This window comes from Myotis yumanensis, unplaced genomic scaffold (genome assembly GCF_028538775.1).
Source record: "Myotis yumanensis isolate MYYU_CA2020_CCGP unplaced genomic scaffold, mMyoYum1.0.hap1 SCAF_9, whole genome shotgun sequence".
In the NCBI taxonomy this organism is placed as follows: domain Eukaryota; kingdom Metazoa; phylum Chordata; class Mammalia; order Chiroptera; family Vespertilionidae; genus Myotis; species Myotis yumanensis.
In genome coordinates, this window is record NW_027223760.1 from 65391193 (window position 1) to 65412934 (window position 21742).

The 21742-nt window shown below is 45.8% G+C and overlaps 1 protein-coding gene across 1 annotated transcript in view; it reads left to right on the forward strand.

The window, feature by feature from the left end:
• The first annotated feature begins 1170 nt into the window (after positions 1-1170).
• The window catches only part of CHN2 (chimerin 2), a 225993-nt gene continuing 205421 nt past the window's right edge, over positions 1171-21742 (forward strand). The window contains exon 1 of the mRNA XM_070424496.1: positions 1171-1535. Coding sequence (XP_070280597.1) covers positions 1487-1535 — 49 coding nt within the window. The 5' untranslated portion in view covers positions 1171-1486. The remainder of the gene's footprint in view (positions 1536-21742) is intronic.

The window sequence follows — 21742 nt, forward strand, 5'->3', positions numbered from 1 at the left end:
GAGAGTACTTTCATCCCTTTAATGTTTGCTCTTCCCTTTGATCTAACAATTTCTGTTCAAATTTCACAGTTTTCTGTTGCTTCCGGATTGAAAGAACCGATGACCCTGCTGGGAGCGTGAAATAGACTTTTTTTTTTTTTTTTTTAAATCTGCATGGTATTTCCTCCCAGCGAAATTAATTTAGGTTTAAATACAGGGGGAAGGGACACACCGTGTGCTCCAGTCTCTCTCACACACACCTGAGCAGGGCCTGATCCTGAAAAGGCACAGTGGGACCTGTGGCCAGGCTTCTGCCTTTTGTGCGGATCCTCTGCAAGAGGAAGTAGAGAACCTCCTTCTCTGAGACACCCGGCTTTGTGTGGGGCTGGTGATATATTAGGAACGTGTCTATTTCCTGGAAGGCCAACCTCAAAAGCCCAGTGGGCCTGCGGGCACCGTCCGAAGCTGGGGCACTTGGGGCAGCTGGATTGGCTTGCTGGGTGTTGTGAGGATGTTTCAGAAAACTTACCTTCTTGCAGGGCTGGGACCATCAGCTCCAGAGCAACAAAGGACAATTTGGAGGGGAGTGGAAGGAGCGCTCCACAGTCCCCCTGGCTTCCCAGGCCCCCTTCTGCCAAACAACGTGTCCTCAGTGACCCCGCCTTCCCCCACCCCACCCCCACCCTTTTCCAACCCGGCCTGCTCGCCGCTCCTTAGTCTGGCGGGGCTCAGCGAGCCCCAACACCTTCTCCCCACTCCCCACTCCTGGTCGCGTTCAAACCCTTGGAGCAGTTCTGCGCGCTGCAACCACACTCGCCCCTCGCCCTCAGCCCCCCGCGGCTTCCCCGGCACCTAGGGGTCCCGCTCCTTGGTCCGGTGTCCTCCTGCCCTGCAGCCTACAGCCTCCCCCTCCAGCCTCCGAGGCAGGTGCTGTCAAGCCCGCCGCAGCTGAACCAGCTCCCCAGTCTCCTCTCCTTCCTTTGTGTGCGCGCGCGAGCGGAGTTGGGGCGGAGGGAGGAGGGGGAGGTCGCTCTGTCTGTCTGTCTCCCACCGCCCTTGCCCGGGCTGCTCGAAGTGCGGCTGGGAAGGCAGCAGCGCAAGGGAGGGTGCGGGGAGCTGGCGGCGCGGCTCAGGGACACCCGGGCGCCCTGGTCCCCGCCGTGCGCGGGGGAGCGCTAACCGCAGCTGGGCTCGGCTGGAGGCACGATCGGTCCGCTCCGCCGCCTCCTGGCCTCCCTCGGTTCCCACCTACCTACCCCCGGACACCGGGAGAACAGCGGGCTTAGGCGCCGAGAGGGACGGAAACCACAAATAAATAGCGGCGGCGGCAGCGCGTCATCTGGTGGAGCAGGAAGTGCAGGCAGAGTCCAGAGGCTGGTGCTCTCTGCGCGCCGCCAGGACTTTGCCATGGGCTGGGGGCCGCGGCAGCCGGGAGCGGCCGGGTGAGGGCAGCGGAGGCTGCGTCCTCACCGAGGCTGAGCTACAGCGACGTGCGGGGCGCGCGGAGATGGCAGCGTCCAGCAACTCCAGTCTGTCCGGCTCCTCCGTGTCCTCCGGTGAGTTTCAGCCTGTCGGGCGCGGCTGCGAGCTGGGTCTCTCGCCCCCTGCCCTCGCCCGCGCCCCGGGATGGGCAGAGCCTACCTGTGGCCGCCGTGCCCGCGCGCTCAGAGTGAGAGCGAGCGTCCGGTGTGACACTTGTTTGGGTGGCCAGGACCCTCGGTGCCCGCTGACATCTGGCAGCGCGGAGATGGGAGAGCGGTGGCGCCCTTAGTTTGCGGACGCGGGCGATCGGGGGGCTTGGAGAGCAGCGGGGGGAAGCGAGAGGAGCAGGGCTGGCTCTCACTTTCTGGCGCCGCTGGAACCCGGGCTGGCGGGGCGGGGAAGGTGAGGGCGACTCCGGGCGCCCCGACCCGCTCGCAGGGCAGCGCCACTACTAAGCTGGATGCCCGCATTCAAGGCACAGGGGAGCAAACCCTCGCTCCTCGCAGACTTGATTTTCTTTGTTTGTTTCAGAAATTAGCTCCGTGGAGACACACGTTTGGGGCATGGGTTTGAGATGGAAGTAATGAAGGGATTGTGTCCTTTGGTCCTGATTGAAGCGAGTTAGCAAACAGGAGGCAGAGCCCAGCCACTGACAATTTGCCTGGCTCTGTGTGTGTGTGTGTGTGTGTGTGTGTGTGTGTGTGTGTGAGAGAGAGAGAGAGAGAGAGAGAGAGAGAGAGAGAGAGAGAGAGATTGATTTTCCCTGTGTGGCCTCCTGGAATACGCTCTGTAATTTTACTTTCCAGGCATACATTTTTTTTTTCTCCAAGTACAGCTGAGCAAAGGAGGGCTTCTTTCAGCTTTTCTATGGTTGATCCAGTGGGTTTAATTGCAGAGGGAAAAATTGCTAATGAATCCAAAGGAGCAGGAATCAATAGAAGCACCTCCCCCCCCCCCCCCCCCACTCCTTTCCCTGGTTTCTGAGTATGACAGGAACCGAATCACAGTGATGCATTAGGTAGAATTCTTCTCCCTCTCTGGCCCCTGAAAACTTTAATGACAAACCTTCAAGGGATATCTGATAAGACATTTAGTGTAGTATACAGTATTCAGGGGTCAAGAAGGTCTCAACAACCCAATGGAAATGCTCAATGTATTAATATGTATTAATTCCTATTGTGTCTTGTTGCCTTATTGTTACCCCAAAATTAAATTCAAAAGAAGAATCACCTTGTTGGAGGCATTAGACAGCAAGCCAGGCATCACGGAACCATATCTGTGGATGTGTGACTAATTAAATCATAAATGCCAGGTGAATTTGACTAAGGTGCAATTGTGATGTGCCACAGGTGATCGCCTGAAAGCCATCTGTTATCTTCTTTGGCAAGTTTAGCTCCAGGGAAACAGCACTTCCATTCTTGATCACTGCCAGCTAGCCACAAGCACAGTGTTGTTAGGCCTATGGTACAGTTACAGTTCAAGTTCCTCATCATGGTAGTCAATGGTTTAGAGCAGTCGTATCTGATTAAGAGCAGCAACAAGTTGACCGCTTTGGGTTTTAATTCTGAGAACTCAGCAACTGCTACAGCTTATTTTTAGTACCCCCAAACCACTGCTGCTGCTTTTCAATTCATTATGGTTGACTAACATTGAATTTAAAATACAGTGATGTTGGCTCATGATTAGCAGATGGTTATCCCTCTCATAAAACTTCCCACTTGGAAAATCAACTCAGGAGCGAGAGTTGGCTAAGCTGTAGTCGGCAAACCGCGGCTCACGAGCCACATGCGGCTCTTTGGCCCCTTGAGTGTGGCTCTTCCACAAAATACCACGTGCGGGTGTGCATGTACAGTGTGATTGAAACTTCGTGGCCCATGCGCAGAAGTCGGTATTTTGTGGAAGAGCCACACTCAAGGGGCCAAAGAGCCGCATGTGGCTCGCGAGCCACAGTTTGCCAACAACTGGAAGGGAAGGAAAAATGGAGGAAGGGCCCTGAGGCAATCAGTCATGATTGACTGATGCCATGAATTACAGGTGATCTGGCATCTGAATTCTCAGGCGTTGATGTAGCTTAAGAACTCTTCTTAAAGAACCTAACTCAGCCTTCAGAAGCACATGTGGATCTGAGGCACAGAGTCAGCTTTAGGTGACGGTCATTGCTTTGCAGGTAGGCTAGAGATGCTTGTAATGGTTCTCTTTGCTTCTCAGCTACCACTAGTTTATAATAGAAACTGGGGAATCACGTGAAAGCTGAAATTCAAAAAGTGGGCATGGATGTATTATTTGGTGCGTGTCGACATGGACCAGAAGCTTATATTATCTAATTCACCAACTAGTCAGGCATTTTGTCTTGAAAAATAATGAGAACTGTAGTTCTCTTTTTTAAGCACACTTCTCAAGGTGTGGATCATGAATAATTCAGAGGACGCCAGCAATTCACACCTGTGAGAGATGTTGGGCAGGAAAGAATAGAGCCTGTTGGTGATGGCAGCTGGGTTCTCCCAGGCAAAGGTCAGAATCAATCAGTCAATCACCATTTTGGAGGACCTACTATGTGCCAGGCAGTAAGTCAGAAGCCTCAGCTTCAAGGACATTAAGTGAGGAAGATAATTTTGGGATTGCTTCTTGCTCTGAAGTTCTAGGATTATTGTCCTTGAGTTCTGGCACCACACACTGACCAGTTGGGTAACTTTAGGTGTTATTGAACTTCTTTAAATATCAATTTACCCATTCATAAATGAGGGCAGATCTAGTAATAGGACCTACTTCAGAGGAATGTTGCCGGGATTAAATGAGATTATGTGTGTGGAGCATTTAGCACAGGGTGTGGCAGCTAAGTGCTTGGTGTGAATAAGTTTTGCTCCTTGGAGTAATGAGAAAGAAGGCAGTCACTAGCTTAGACTTTGAGTGCAAAATAAGTCCAACACACAGAAAATCTGTATTGCATGTTAAACTTGATCTCAAGGTCTGAACTCCATTAAACAAGCATTTATTAAGTGTCTTTAAAGTTTCAGGCATTGTCCTAAGTGTTTGGAATAGAAAGATGAATGAAGACCCTCTCCCTCACCTTCCAGCATTAGAGGTGGACAAGCACATATCAATCTGTATTCCAGTTGGATAAAATGAATTATGTGGAGGAGATAGCAGGAAAGAGAGGATGACCTCAGTTTAGAGGAGTCAGTGGAAATAACCTATGAGATGGGACTTGAAGCATGAGTAGGATTTTTCCAGAAATCAGAGAAAAGGAAAGGTATTTCAGGAAGAGGAAAGAGCTTAGGCAAAGGCCTGGAGATGAAGTTCATGACCTGATTTTCAACTTCCTTTCTTAGGGCTATTGATCTTGGTGGTTCCTCTTCTCTGCTCATAAGCCCATAAGCAGCATCACACCTAGAGCTGCCAGACTGCATATTTCTGCTGCGGATGTAGGAGGCTTTCTTTCTGTTCAGGCACCAGTGTGGTTAATGACACAGCTCTGGATGCCCTAGGACATATTTGGGCAATTGACAGTTGATTCTGTAGTATCCAGCATGTGGAGAGGTGAACTTGAATAACATGGGTTAAACCTCTCTTATGGAAATAGCTGTGGAAGATTCAGGTTTGGGTGTGTTTGCACAGAGTAAAAATCTAATCATTTACTCAGTATTAAGCCCAAAGTTATCTGACTTTCCTGAGAATGTTCACACTTGCTGTTGTTGAACCCCATCACCCACATGTGTCATTTCATCTATATGAAATGGACCCACTTGATAGAAATATTATGTGGATTAAATGAGATAATGTGCATGGAGCATTTAGCATAGAATGTAGCACCTACATGCTTGGTGTGAATAAATTTTGCTCCTTGCAGGAATTAGAAAAAAAAGCAACACATAACAAATACAATAATCAAGTTAAAATTAATTTTGAAATACATTTTTTTGAGAACTCTTCAGAAATTTAAGAAATTGCTTTGCCTTTGTTTTAAAGATAACTGCTGGTAATTAAATTTCACAATCACCTAGATTGGCAAGAAGGTTTGATTACCTTTATTATTTTTTAAATCGGAAAAAAGTCTCTATCCTTAAGCCTTTAATCTAGCCTTTGATTATACTGTGAAGAAAACAATGATTGATTTGCAAAATAGTTTTCTTAATCATCATGGGTTATAGTTGCTTTTATAATTGAAATAAGAACATTTTGCATATAATAATGTGATTGCGAAATGGATAATTGCACATAGTAAAGAAAAGAAAACTCAAGTAAACTAATAAAGACTCTATGAGATGTTTTTAAGTAACTAAACTAAGTAAAATATTAAATATTAAAGGGGCCCTGGGATAAGAAATTGTTAAGATTTTGAGAGCACAAAGACACTGTATTATAGAAATGAAATCGACATCGACTTTTCAAATGCGAATGAAAAAGAGTAAAAATCAGTATTAGGTACAGTTATCAAACCTTCATTGGGAAAAGAAGATTCTTGAATGGACTGGGGGAGTTATTTCTCCAGATTCTATGCAACAGTAATGTGGGCTGGGTAAATCCAGTCGCCCCTTGGTATCTACAGAGATGGGTTCCAGGACCCCAGTGGGTACCAAAATCCAAGGATGCTCAAGTCCCTCATGTAAAATGGTCTACCTCAGTGCATACAGTCAGTGCTCCACATCCGTGGATATAGAGGCCCGACTGTAAAGCTATTTTCCGCTGTCACATGGGTGTTGACCGTAGAGGTGATAAATAGGAATTTTCATCGCTCATTATTGAAGGGCCCTAACCAGTGACATATACAAATCTTTCATAGTCCCAGATGCAGAAGGTAAAACTACAAGAATGCTGCCAAGACTTACATATGTGTAACCAGAAACTCCATGTAACTAACACTACAAAACGGGTTATCTTTGTTAAAACAGAGAAGTCTTCTTTTGGATTCTTCAGAAATACTCAATTACGTATAAAGGCAATTTCTTTACCTGTGTTTTGGTGATCACTGCTGGTAATTTGAATTCATAATCACCTAGAGTGGCCGGAAGATTTGATTACCTTTATTATTTTAAATCACACCAAAAAATAAAATAAATAAATTGTGATTTCAAAAATCCCTGCATATTTTTTTAAAAAAAAACTCACAGAGCTAAAATGACCCTCCCCCTGAGAGAAATTGTTTGCTCGGATTTGGATCATTGTTCCTTGCTGTCTTTCTGGTGACCTTCCCACACCTCATTTTAACTTATTAGACTTTCACTGTCCATTTGAGGTAACCCGGACGAACCCAGGGATGTAGGATCAGAGGAGAGGAAGTCCTTCTTAAGCACGGCTGCATGTTTGTAGTGTCTGACAAGGGCCCACCAGCTGGTGTACTTTTGCAAAACTGCCACATTACCTTCACTCCCACCAACCCTATGACCTGTTTTGGTCAACTTTTAGGGGATGCAAACAGCAGGGATTTTCCGAGCCAGTCTGTGTAAGGTGGAACTGGATGTTGTGTCCTCTGAGCTGCCACCTGGGCTTGGCCCCAGTGTCAGTCCTGCTGGGGGCCGTCTGCGCGGGTCTCCTGTTTTTGCAAGGTGGTGAACATAAGTGGAGATCAGGTTTGGAAAACCTGTACATGAGCGGGGTCACACTGGAGTGTTCTGGAAAAGGGTTTTCTGCCAGAAGAGATTCCTGCCAAGGTAGTTAGATACAGAGAAAGAGAAACGGACCTAGTGATGGACATATGATTGATAGCATCTATCACCCACCGGTCACTTATCTCTTATGAATATATTCACATTTCATGGCTCCTGAAATATGTCACTTAATTTTCAAAATGAATTTCCTCCCTCCTTCCCTTCCTCCCTCCCTCCCTCCCTTCCTTCTTTCCTTCCTTCTTTCCTTCCTTCCTTCCTTCCTTCCTTCCTTCCTTCCTTCCTTCCTTTTTTAATTCTTTTCCCCTTTCGCCCTTTTTTCCTTCCTCCCTCCCATCCTCTTTCCCTTTTGCTTATCTCACCTGTTATTATGTTGGTCAGATTTATAAATTTTCAGGTTTTCATAAATCCTGTACTTGGTCTACTTTACTGTTAATAGTTTCCAAAGCCTCTCAACACCTCCCTGCTGCTCCTTCCATGTGCGCAGTGGGAGAGGAAGCTGGTATTCCGTTTCTCACGTGAATTCCGGTCAGAGGGGTAAGGTGGATGCCTGCATCTCTGGGGTGGCTGGTTGGTGAGAGAAAACCCACTCACATGTCTCAAAGTTAGTAACAAAGGCAGAGGTTTATTTCGTCCCCATGACTAGAGGAAAACCCAGTCAGGTGTGTGCTGACCCCACAGGCAGTCTGCTCGGCTGTGGGACCCACGTGGCTGTCTGCTGGGGTCTGAGGATGAAGACCCGGTGTGTGTGCATGACAGTGTTGATCAAACTTTTTCAGCTGTGTACCCAGGAAGAGCCATCCACCGGCTGCTCGTGCAAAGAGCCTGCTTTTCCCCTCATTTACTATTACCAGGTAATCGACACCTTTGTGGAGGCCACTTTTTGACTATAGCCTTTACGATATGGTCTGATGACAGCATTGCCTTGCTTCCATATTGTGGCCGATCAAAGTCACCCAACCTCAGCCCATTCACAGTATAACCTCAGCAGTATATAGTGTTCTGTTTTTATTGATTTACTAGAGAGGGAAGGAGAGAGAGAGAAACATTGATGTGAGAGAGAAACATTGATCAGCTGCCTCCTGTACATACCCCTACCATGGACTGAAGCTGCAACCTGGGCATGTGCCCTGACCAGTGACCTTTCAGTGCATGGGACAGAGCTCAACCAACGGAGCCACACTGGCCAGGGCTATAGTGTTCTTTTAAATCATTCAACGCCTAAGCTCCCATAGACATTCTGTAATAAAGGTGTTCAGTTAATAGCCTTATTTAAAATGTTGTAATCGCCTCCAGCCAAGGGTTGCATTGATTAGATTCCTGGAGTGTTGATATCACCTACGCATTGTGCAGGCTGCCAGTCACCCCGTGCGTGGTGGGCCTGCTGGAGAGAGAACTTTTCCAAAAAGAGAGGCTGGATGCCAGTAGCGGCCTGGCAGAATCAACTAGATGTGGAGAAACAGTCTGCTTCCTCCAGCTGTGAGAGAGCCCATGTTCTGAAATGTGTCTTCATTAGAGGTCATAGGAAGAGCCCTAAACTTGGAGTCAGAAGATCTGGTCACTTAAGCTTTTAGCCAGAACATTTAAACCCTTAACCAAGGCCTTTAACCCTCAGAGCCCTTAAACCCTTAACCAGCACCCTCCAACCGTTAACCAGGGCCCTTGAGCCCTTAACCAAGGCTCCTAAACCCTTAGCATAGGCATTTAAACCAGATACATAGCCAAGCCCTGCAACTAGCTAGCTATGTGGTTTGGGTGACATTAGCCTCTCTGAGCCTTAAATACCTCTCTGCAAACTGAGGGTGTGATAACCTGTTTCCTGGAGTAGATGTGAGTGTTCACAGAGGTGATAGAAGCATGGCCTCCCGTAGGCCTGGCCACCATGTCACCTCAGTAGATGCCACTTCTCGCCCTTTCCTCTCTCTTTCTCTTGACGTCTCTGAGCCTCAGTTCGCTTGCTATAAACCAGAAATACCAATAGCTGATGGATTTATCCCCCAGGGTTGTCATTCCTGGAGCACTGTTTGGGAAAATGCTTATGAACTGTAAAACAACTAACAGCACTGAATGGCTGCTCTGAGTCTTCCTGTGTCCATCATGGTATGTAATTCTCACACTGTGTCTCTGAGGTAGACCTTATGCCCATTTGCAAACAAAGAAATAGGTTCAGAGAGGCCCGGTGGCTTAGATTTGAGGTGCTAGGATTAGAACGAGATCTTCCTAATATCAAGGCCCATTCTTTGTCCTCACAGGGGTTTGTTTCCATCTCTGTGTAAGAAGTCTGTGACATCGAAGTTGAAGGCTGAGGTACATGCGTGTTGTTAACAGGGAAAACACAGCACTATCGTTGTGCTTTATGTTGCTGCGCTGAGTAGTTACTCAGACCCTCCCTCGGCCTGCCTGAATCTCATTCTCACCAGTGCTGGGACCTGGGAGGTGCTGCCAAGTCATTGCTCTGCAGAGAGGACACCTGGGGGTGGGGTGAGGGTGGGGGTTGGGCTTGCGGTATCTGGACTTAAGAATACTCTTGCCAGGTGAAGCATTTATTGCACTATTCTTGCAACTTTTCCAAAGATTTGAACATTTTCTAAATGAAAGTGGGGAGAAACTAGGGAAGAAAAGAGCGGTGATACTTTGCACTCAGTTCATTATCTTCACTGGCGTGTTAACAACACTCCATGGGGTGAGCATATCAAGTCTTGTTATCATCCCCAGACACTCCCAGATGCTGAGTCCTCAGGCGGCAGCATATATGTTCTTTAGCTTATATCCTTAGTGAGAAAGTCAAGGAACCAAATGATGGAAGAAGTTCAGAGAGCCCACACACAATTCCTACCGGAGGAGGCTTTTTCTCCTGAGCCGGATTGACTTTGCATTGCATTGCAGCTTTGGAGGGAGGAGGGACCTTGGAGGTTGTTTAGCAGGATCCCAACAGTGTCTAAGCCAGAGAACCCGGGCCCAGGAGCTCCAGGAACTACCCAGTGCCACTCAGAGCGCTGGCGGGGCCGGAGCTGAGCTGTTATCTAGCACCTGGGCCCTCAGAACATTAATTCTCCATTTCTCTCCCCCGCTCATCCTACAGAGCATCCTTAGAGAATTTCTTGCAGACGTTTTTTCCTGTCTGGCTTTCCTGAAGCTGTTTAATTATTTAATATTTTCAAAATACAAGTCAAAAGTGCTTTGTATTTTGAACGGGCCTTCGTCCTCAAGGCTGCTGCTGTGCGAATAGAGGCACTAAGACTCCGGTGACCTTGTGTCTGCCCTGACTGTATTCAGCCGCGCTGTTCCGCACGGTAGCCACAAGCCACATGTAGCTATTTAAATGTAAAACAATTCATTTCCTCAATTGCAGGAGACACGTTTCAAGTGCTCAGTTGCACATGTGGCTAGTGGCTGCCGACAGCAGGAATAGAATATTGCCATCAGTGTGCAGCCGACGCTATTGGGCAGCACTGGTGTACAGGGTTAGCAGTTCTAAGACAGGGACCCTACTAATGTAAAATTAATAAGCGAAGCATAGAAATGTGATAGAATGTTCTCCCATTCCTGCGTTTGCTCCTGGTGCTGCTTAGGTTATATTTTACTAATTTTACAAAACAGCTTTTTTTTTTTAAGTGATTTTTTTTCATAACCTTGAGGGAAACTGTGCAATGACAGCTGGAGGATGATGTTGGGGAGAGTAATTAAAATGTTATAAACTCTTCTAGTCCTAAAGGCTGATTCAAATTTTATTTTTAAAAAAGGTCTGTTGTTTCCCTAATGGGCACCCCATTTCTTTTTGACATAATCCCCAGTGAGTTGTAATTTTACCCTTAAATAAAAAAGATATCCATACACAGAAGAAGTTTGGATCTTACAATTGTATCTCTTCCAAAACATCATAAAGAAAATGGGAAAATTGTGAATGTGCGGACTGAGGTTGCATATCCAAACTGTACTATTTAAATGAGATTTTCTACCAACTTGGCCATTAGCTAACCATTGGCCTAGAAGCATTTTGCTCCTGCAAAAGGCCCACATATGGGGAAAAGCAGATGCACACTGGATTTTAGAAAAGAAAGTTAGCTTTTGGAATTTTCAGCAACTTTAATTGGGGGGAAATGCATGCAAATATGATGCAAGAACATGACAGTTCCTAAGAAAAGGAAGCTGCCGCCTCCTTGAACTTCTGTTACCATCTCCGAGTGCAACAAACATTGAAATGTGGATTGTTTCTTTAAAATATCAAGCAGCTGTTAAGAAAGAGGTGGATGTGGATCTCAGTGGACTCAGAAACGTGATTATTATTGCCATAACTCCGATCATAAACTTAGGGCATATGAATCACAGAGTTACTGGGGCGATAACCTTATGCAATTCTTGTCTCATCAGGGGCCTGGTCCCTGGATTTCATGATGCTCCATCTTTGCCCTCTGTACCCTCAGTCCTGGCTGACCACTTTCTTCTTCAAGGAAACAGAAGCCAGCACTTCCTTATGATTTCAGATAATGCCGCACTAACATTCTAAAGTGCTTTTTCTTAAGTAATTTTTGCTTCTAAGGAATAAACCTGAGAGATCAACGTTGGGACAGCAAGTGAACAGGAAGCAAGGAGTGGGGTTTTGTGTGTATATCTTCTGTAGCATCTGCTGGAGTGGGGGCTGCAGCATTGACCTTTAGATCTGCTTCTCGAGCCCTGACCTGTGCTGTCCAGTGCGGTAGCCACGTGGGCTCTGTAGACCTCTAAGCGTGGTGAGCCTGAATTGAGGTGGCTGCAAGGCAAAATACACACCAGGGTTGAAAACTTAGAACCAAACCAAAGGACAGTTCCAAATATTATATTGGTTATATGTGGAAATGATAACATTTTTTTTAGATATTAGGTAAAGAAGACTAAAAATTAACTTCACATCTTTTTAAATGTTTAACGTAGCTACAAGAAATATTTAAAATTACACATGTAACTCATATTTGTATTAGACAGCACTGGTCTGGACAATATTCCAGAGAATGTTCCAGCCTTCATCACAGACTCCACCACACAGACCCGGCAGATCCACCGACCAGTGGCTCCCACAGCTGCAGCCCTGTCCACTTTCCCAGCCAGAACTTACCCTGGCCCTGATCTCAAGTCCCTGTTTCGTTTTAGTCCCGGACAGTGAGTGCTGTCCCTCATCTACCTGCGTCTGGTCAGTGACGTTGAAATGAAATACCATAGAGAGGGACAGGTTGGGGCGTTTAGCAGATTCTTGTTTATGCAAGTTTTGTTTTTTTATTTTGCTTCACTATAATTCTAGACTTTGCATATTTACTTGTTATATTTATGTACACCCCTCCTTCCAAGAAAAGCCTGCGATGCCATAATGCTGCAAAGTTGGAAAGAGAAGCTGAGAGAAGAAAGAACACATTTTTCTCTCTGTCTGTGCAGAAAATTCTTGTCTGATAGTCTTTGCACCGAGGCTTCTTGGTGTGAATATGTATATGTCTGTAGGCGGGTTTATGTGTTTGTTTGTACGTGTTTGTGTGTATATGTATACACAGAAAGCAGAAGTGGATTCAGTTTCAAACAAAAGTTGTTTCCAAGCAAATATATAACATATAAATTAATATCAAGGGGAATGAAAAGTCAGACCCAGCATTGCTTTTAGTAATGAAAGAATCCCACTTGGGATTATGCTAATGATGTGTAGATATTAATACACATAATTTGGCTGCCTAATATTGATTTAAGTTGCTCATTCAAATTCACTTTATTATAGGAAAAATTAGCCATTCTGTTTTGCAGGGCTGGTCCCTGTGGACACAGAGACCGTTAAGCCATGTTTATTGGGTAAATAATCCTATTTTGCTGACTTTCATATGCAAAGAGAACATTATCATGTCTCCTTCAGGAAGCGCCCTGTGAGTTGTTAGTTTCTGGTTGGGACGTGATTAATTGAAGCCAGGTGTCCCCTCTGTTATCTCCCGAGCAGGTGATCAATGTCCAGGGTTGAAGGTGCTCTCAGTGACCAGGGCACATGATTCTGCTTGTGACGTTCATATGCCTGAGGGTTGAACTTTGCCCGGGTGCGAGCACTGTGCTTGTTTCAAGCAACCAGACTAACGCCCCCCCATCCCCTCCCCCAATATGAATCTTCCTCGGAGGAGAAAGCTGTTGCTGGGGCCTCAGTAAACTCTCCTGAAATAGTATCAGACTCAGATGAGCAGCATAACCACAGCAAATCCTAGGCGGGTACAAACGGGAGGCAGCATAAGAACTGGACAATGCAATTTGTCATAAGAACGTAACAACTGCCACAGTGCTTATTGGGGTCTGTATTCTAACCTCTAATAGCGCTGAAGGGTATTTTGTAAAAATGCGCAGCAGCCTTTCAGGGAAGAGGCGCCCTGCAGACATCTTACTTTTCCTAAGTCTCTGAGTGCAGATCTGTCATCCAGGAATTCATGGCAGTGTGTTTCCGAGTCTGTGTGTAGTTCAAGCTAGTGCTCCTTCTTGTGGTGGTAAGTTCCCTTCATTTTCTGCCCCTGGAGTGGGCTGGTGTTGATTTTTATTGCTTTACATGTAACTCTCTCAAGTCCATTTAATGTTCGTTTTGGGGTTTTGTAAATGAGTGTGGGTTCATTTGAACCCGGGACTCCAAGGTCGATGTTGTGTGACAAGCGCTGGGGAGTTGGAGGTCTGGCCCAAACACCAGCACCCACTGGCTGAGCTTATTTGGGCGTCCCTGAATGTCCATTTCCTCACCCAAAAAATGCCTCATAATACTCGTTGAGAGAATCAACTAGGATAATGTCTGTGCAAAACACTTGGAAATTTATGGACAAAACATAAAAGTCTCTGGGCCTCATGAAGTTCCCCTTCTGATTTAGTTGCTCCTTGGGTTCCTTTCCAGGGTGATGAGTGATTGCTCAGAGTTCGTGATCCTTTGAAATTACTGGAAAAATCTCCCCTAAATATACTACCTTGCTCTTGTTCAACAGCCTTTCAGAACCCTGCAGTGGAATTCCACCAGTTTTGAATTTCTCAGTGTAAGAATCCACTATGCATCCCACATCCCCATAAGCATTTTAAGTTAGTCCAGACAGGTCGCTCAACCAAACGGACACTACTGTTGACTAATCCAGAGGAGTGGCTCTTTTAAAATATTTGATGTAATAGTCAATATATGTAAATGAATATCTGCAATACTTGCCAGCTACACAGCACAGCAACATAACTCATAATAAAAAAGCCACCACCCAACCTAGGATCGTTACCTACCCTTCCATCTTCCTGGGTCCTCTTCTCCCTTCCCACCCCTATCTCCTCTCATTCAAAGGTAACCACTACTTCAAACTTTCTGCTTATTATTTCCTTGCCTTTTCTTCTTTCTTTAAATAATTGTATCACTAAAATTAAATTGCTGATCCCAGGGCATAAAATGGTGTCTGGCTGGCAGTAGGCGCTCAGTAACGAATTGTTGAGTGAGTGAATATGTTTCCATCTCAAGCACTCTATTGTAGGAATGACCCTATAGCCCAGCCGTGGGCAAACTACAGCCCGCGGGCCGGATCCGGCCCGTTTGAAATTAATAAAACTAAAAAAAAAAAAAAAAAAAAAAAAAAGACCGTACCCTTTTATGTAATGATGTTTACTTTGAATTTATATTAGTTCACACAAACACTCCATCCATGCTTTTGTTCCAGCCCTCCGGTCCAGTTTAAGAACCCATTGTGGCCCTCGAGTCAAAAAGTTTGCCCACCCCTGCTATAGCCCCTCCATTACCTCTTGTAAGTCAATCAGTTCTGTGAGGATCCCATCGCTGGTTCACATTAGCCACATGCCTTTAATGATTTTTAGAAAGTTAGTTTTTCTAACCTTGATAATATGGATTATTTGTACTCATTGTAATAGGAGACTCAGAACCAGGACTTCTTAAACTAGATTTGTAGTCCAGAAGCTCTTTTCAGTGAACACTCAAGGAACAACAGAAGTAAAACTGGCATTAAACAGGGAGAGCTGCAGAGAACAATTGAAAAGTGATAGAGGCCACAGGACGGCAGGGATGAACCCTGAAAACATTATGCTGAATGCAAGAAGCCAGTTATAAAGGGCCGCATAGTACATGATCCCACTTCCACGAGATGTCCAGAACAGGCAAATCACAGAGACAGAAAGTAGATCCAATGTTTCCCGGGACTGGGAGGGTTGGAGGGAAACTTGAGTGATGGCTAATGGGTACCGGTTTCTGTTGGGGTGATGAGTTGTTCTAAAATGGATTGTGGTGATGGTTGCATCCATCTGTGAATATACTAAAAGTCACTGAATGGTACACTTTTAAACAGGTGAATTGCAGGGTATGTGAATATATCTCCATAAAGCTGTTACTTAAGAGGCAACAACAACAAAAAAGGTTATAGTAGGAATGAGAAGGTGAAAAGCTGTGAAGTGAGCAGACAGGAAAAGCCCCTGTAGATCAAGTCCTTGGACAGGATGCTTATAATCAGACAGGCACGTCCACTTCACAGTCAGCTATCTTGATGAACACGTGCGGGCGCCCCTCCTCTTCCCATTTTTATTTCCACATTTGTCTTTTTCTGCTGCCAGCCCCGAGCCCTCAGAAGGTCCCACAGAGCCCCGTTTCTGTGACTGGCTCACAGAATCAGCTCCCTTCCCCCATTTGCCCTAACTGCTGCCATACCGTCCCTTCGGCAAAGGAATGAAGGAGAACCCCAGCTCTCCTCTGTTGATGCCGGGACAAAGCAAGTCACGCATTTCGAATGACTAGTTAATTAGATTCCCCTGCAGCTTTTCAAGGCCTGGGCCCCACCCTTCTGCCCTCAGATGGAACGCAAGTCACCTGGGAACCAAGCTTCCCGCTGGGTGCCTGGTGCTGCTGAGTGTTATTAGCACAGGTGTGCCTCTGCTGCTGCCTCGGATGCCCCGCTAGATGGACGCATGTGCAGACCTTTCCAAGGGTGTCACCTGCTGCCTCTTTTGTTGTTTCCAATTAAAGAGCCGACACCCTTGGATCACATCCGGTCACAGTATTGTACTGTAAATACTCTGGTGGGAAGACTAAGCTACTAGGCAGGTACAGCTGTCTCAGGTGCTCTCATAGCATTTACTTTTACCCTGACCAAGTAAAGGGAAATGCGTTGGATCATATGTAAAATGTGAATATTACCAATGAAGTTTTCTAAAGCCACATATAGTTCGCTATAATGAATCCAATCAATAAGCACTTTTGAAAAACCTACTGGTGTTGAGAGTCTGGTTGGTGCAGAATGTCCTTTCCCCCCAGTTTGGAGTCTCCTAGAGCAAGATACACTTTCTGTGGGCAGGAGGCAGATCTGGCCTTGGTGGGGATAAAGACAGGTGTCTTTGGGGAACAGAGTCCCTGGGTGGTCACTTTCATGGGAAGACTTCAGTCATCAATGGCCTGTGTGCGTTTATAGGATGGCTGGCTTCCCTTCAAAGACCGTCTGCCTTCTTCCCTCCATGGACAATAAAGATAAGCATCCACACACAATACAGATACTAGTAAATGTCCATTCATGGGAATGTGAGGACAAAGCAAGCACTGAGCCGTCTTCCTGAGCCCTTTCCTTATGCTCCCATTTGGAGTATTTTCCTGGCACCCAGAGGAGGAAGTGGGTTTGGGTTACAGTGGATTTGCTGATCCGAGTCCTCTTTTGGGGGAAATCTGGTTGTCCTGGGTCGCCCAGGACCACAGCACACGTGGACAAGGCTGGCCTCGGCAGCTCTCTCCAGTGGATTTTATACCTGGGTCCTCCTCCTTCCTAATGCCACAGGCCAACCCTTCTCTAACAAAAGATGCGCTGTCCCTTGGACCTGCTGTTCATGCAACTTTTCTCTTGCTGACACCAACATGCATAGCACAGTCACACTTCCTCACTTCCTGACCAGAACATTCCAGGGTGCCATTGTCCTATGGGTTAATTTCCTTCTGCAAATACAGAAAACCCTAAGAAGTGAGAGACAGGGACACCATACACTGTGGCATCAGACTCTGTCTGCTTCCCAGGAGTCCTCTGGGCTCTGCCCTCTTGGTGGAAGGGCCTTGTTCTCTTTCTGACGTCAAGACAACAACAGCAGCCCCTGGCATCACATTTAGAAAGAGGAAAGGAGGAATGTCTTCCTCCTGCCTGAGTGGAGAGGGAGGAAACCTTTCCCAGAAGCGCCCCTCCCCCCAGCAGAGTTCCCCTGGCCCCATTGGCCACAGTTTTGTCACATGGTCACCTGTGAGCCAATCACTGGCAGGGAGAATAGGATTCCCATGGTGTACTCAGTGGTCATGACTGCCTTCCTGTAATGGGAGTGGGGTCAGTGTCCCTGAAGGGGTGAGGACACCGAATGCATCAGGGTTCTGTGAAGGAGGAAGGAGGAGCCGAGCGTGCCTGCCACAGTTGTGTCATGAATGTGACACGAATGTCCTCAGCCCTTGGCTTCCCTAAGGCCACAATGGAAATACTGCGAGTTCTAAGACACCTGGCTTCTCCAGCAAAGGACTCAGTCTAGTTGAGAGTCTACTAGTAACAGTTGTGCCCCTCTCACTCTGTAATGATATTCACTCCCAGGGAAAAACATGGCTGCTTCCCATCCAAAGCAATGACTGACAGCTTTTCCTGGTGCATTTTCACTGCTTGGCGCTTCATGGGTTCGAAGCGCTTTGTTTTATGGTTTCGGAAAAAACATAGAGTCATTCACTCAAAATTAAAGAGTCTTTAGCTCTCATGAAAAATAGGGCAGTGAGGCTGGGAGGTTTTAATTTTTGACCAACTTCAACATCCCTGGACCCGGTGTCAGAATTGTTTCTGAGAAATTGTTTCAGGGAATAATAGTAGATGATTCAACCACTCCTGGTTGCTATGGCAAGGAGTTTCTAAAGCTTTGATTTCGGAGAAATAGTGATCATTAGCAGCTCTTTGTTTTTAAAACAGAGAGCCTTCAAATTGTCACGGCCTGAGTGGAACAGATGACTGGTGCCTCATTGGAGGAAGAATCTCAGGCTCTTATTGAAGAAAAGAGAACGGGCAGAATGCTGCAGAGAGCAGGGGCCTGCTTTTCATTTTTATGGCAGGATCTTTTACTTAAAGATCATTGGACCAGGAGTCCTACGACCCAGCTCTATGCTAGTTTCATCTCTGAATTTGCTGTTCGGATGGCCTGGGGCAAATGGCATTATCAGTTTGTAACTTTGGATGCTTGTCTGTAGAATGATTACTTCACACCAGAGTATCCCGGAGGGACTTGAAAATTTTATGAGTTTCTGACTCTGCCGGTTTCCTCTTGCCAATTGATGGTGCCTTGCTACTCCCCGCAAGGGAACGACCCTCCCTCCCCACACACGCACTTCACCTCGCAATCACCTTTGGCCCCATTTGTTCTGGGCGCCTGGTCTGGGAGATGTGAAGAGTTGTTGGGGCCTGTGCTGCTCCCCCATCTCAGTCATCACTCTAAGCAGCCCAGAGAGGGTCCGAGTGCTCCTGGGCAACGTTATGCAGTGTTTTAGAATGTGACTTACACCAAGAAATACCTTTTACATCACAACACACACACACACACACACACACACACAGAGCAGTAATTCCCCCTTTTTAGTCTGATCTGCAGTGTCTCTTCATTACTCCGAGGAGGGAAATACAAGTGGCTCTAATGAAAGGAGCTGTGGTCAGTCTTTCTAGACTTTGCCAAAACCCCCTTTGAAGAAATACTTTCCTACTTTCACAACTGAGTCATTTCAATCCTACTTTCATTTCAACTTAAATATGGCCTCCTTTCTGAAGCTCTGGACTGATTAATCGTAAGCGCCTCAAGAGAAGGGTCTGGGTCTCAGACCACTTTCCTACCACCCAGCCGCTGACCACGGGACCAGCACACAGTAGTCCTCAAATGTCTCTTACAGTTTTACCCCCTCTTTTACCTGCGGCATTGGAGTAAGCTCTCCTGGGCCTCTGGCCCTTCACTACTTTTGCCACATGGAACCTGCCTTTTTTAGGAAGCTTCATCTCTCCCAGGACTGAAGGCTCCCTGGAATGGTACTGGCTCCTTGTCAGCAGCCTTCAAGGTCGTCTCGCTTCTTATGGAGCCGTTTTTGTCCCTCCTGCTCATGAGCTTGCCATCCTCAATCAGTCGGGCGTGGTGTTTGTCTTCCTGTGGTATCTGCCCTCATCTCCACCAATTTATTGACCAGAGACTAGTTTGAGATGGGCTACATGACTAAAAACATTGCCATTCCTGAATGTGTCTAATTTCAGTCATGATTTCAGATGGAGGTTAAGTAAATATTTTTATGAGTATATGGTGTATACTAATCCATGTTGAGTATGCCTTAATTATGGAATTACCCAAATATTTTATGTGAAAAAAAAATTGGTAAGCAAGGTGGCAATACTCTGAGCCTTAATCCTTTCATCCTTGCTTTCTCCTTCCTTCCTCCTTCTCTTTTTTGTAAACATTGAGTGCATACTTATGTCAGCCACCATGGGTGCCTTTGGGGAGGGACATAAAGAGATAGGAAGCAACCCCCTTATGACTTACTGTTCAGAATCTATCCCCAGTCAATCATCACCCCATAAAGATAGCGCCCCTCAGGTCCCCGGCCACTAGTAGAGGACCTGCGCATCCCAGCTTTGTAACAACATTTTTTGGATGAATAAGTGAATGGAGACATGAACCTCATCACAAAAGAGTTTACGGTTTAAGGTTTGATAGTGAATGTGGACTTTGTGGAACTTTGTAGAACTTGTAAAGTTATTATCAGTTATAAATGTTTATAGTTCAAAACTCTTCTGTTAAGCCCAGCCAGTGTGGCTCAATGTTTGAGTGTCAACTTATAAATCAGGAGGTAACGGTTCGATTCCTGGTCTGAGCACATGCCTGGGTTGTGGGCTCGATCCCCAGTTGGGGGGAGGGCAAGCAGGAGGCAGCTGATCAATGATTCTCTCTCATCATTGATGTTTCTATCTCTTCCTCTCCCTTCCTCTCTGATATCAATAAAAATATATTTTAAAAAATTTAAAAAACTCTTCCCTTGAGTTGCTACCCCTTTGGATCACTAGTTTCTGAGACTTTTGTCCCCACTTAGAGATGCCAGAAGTTGTTCATGGGGGTCCTTACCCCAGGGGCAAGGCATGGCCTCGAGACAGCCAACAAGAAGCCTGGAAGGGAGGCTGAACATGTCACACACCGTCCGCCTCTCCTGCCTGTGGTTCTAGCTGGAAGGAGCACTCCCAGTTCTCATTCTCTCTGGTTCTGCACATGTCACAGTCCTGGGAGGCCTCCGGATGTCCTGATTAAGGGTTTCGTTTAGCCTGGAGGCAGGCCTGTAGTTGTAACTCTGTACCATGAGAAAAGCATTTTTAAAACCAACACATAAGTCTACGTTTGTTTTCCAAAGTTTTTTCTTCTATGTGCGTTACAATTTTACCTTTCTGCCAGGCCAGGAAATTTTAACTTCGCCACTGGTTAAACAGGAATTAGAAATGCTTGCTCTGTTATTCCAGGGCAAGGATTTGCTTTGATGGAAAGTAATATTGAGTGTGTGTGTGTGTGTGTGTGTGTGTGTGTGAATGTCTGTGTATATGGGTGTGTCTGTGAGTTCCTGTGTTTATCACGAGTATTGTGTGTCTGTCTGGGATTGTGTGTGTGTGTCAGGGTATGTGTGTGTCTTTGTGGGATGTAGGACATAAGTGTGTGTCTTTGTGGCATGAGGTAGATTCAATTTCCAGGGGAAAGGAAACTTTCAGAGGATCCTTACCTATGGGATGAGTTTTTAGCCACTCTCTTTTCTTTTCATTTTAAATTATTTATCACGTCCTTTAGTGACTGATTCTAAATAGGAAAGAGTTCTTTTGAAGAGTGGAAATGATATCATTTAACATTTTAATGGTTATATACAATTAATCTTATTATGTAAACCAATTATGTTTGATCCCCAGATGGAGTTTATAACTAATCCTAAGTAATTCTCCCCGTGTAATGACTGACAAGCCATAGAGTCAAAATGTCAGAAAAGCAGCTATTTGGGGGGTTGGAACATTTTTCGTAGATGTTTTAGTTGCTGAGAGAGTCCTTGCAGATTTCCTTCAACATTCAAAAAGCAAGAGGAAGAGGAAATTACAATTAATAGTCTTAAAATTCCAATTAATCTCTCAAATAGTGATTAATTTCCAGAGACACGGAGACTCAGCCGTGTATCTGAGAGAAAGAAAAAGACAATTAGGGTTGGGGAAATTGGTAAAGCACACTCTGGTAGTTGGAAATCCCACCAGGATCAAAGACGGCACGAGAATGGAGGTAATTGACAAGGCTGGAAGCCTGCCACAAACTGTACAGCACTGGCTTTTCTTTCTTTCTTTTTTCTTTTCTTTTTTTTTTATTGTCTAAAGTTTTACATATGTCTCCTTTTTCCCCAATTGACCCCCTCCCCCATTCCTTCCCAGCCCAGGCAAGCCCCCACTGCCCCAGTGTCTGTGTCCATTGGTGATGCTAATATGCATGCATATAAGTCCTTTGGTTGCTCTCTAACCCTCCTTCCCCTACCATTTGTCTCTGGATCTATTCTTATTCATCAAATTATGTTGATCATTATATCCCACATATGAGTGAGATCATGTGATATTTATCTTTCTCCGACTGGCTTATTTTGCTTAGCATAATGCTCTCCAGTTCCATCCATGCTGTTGCAAATGGTA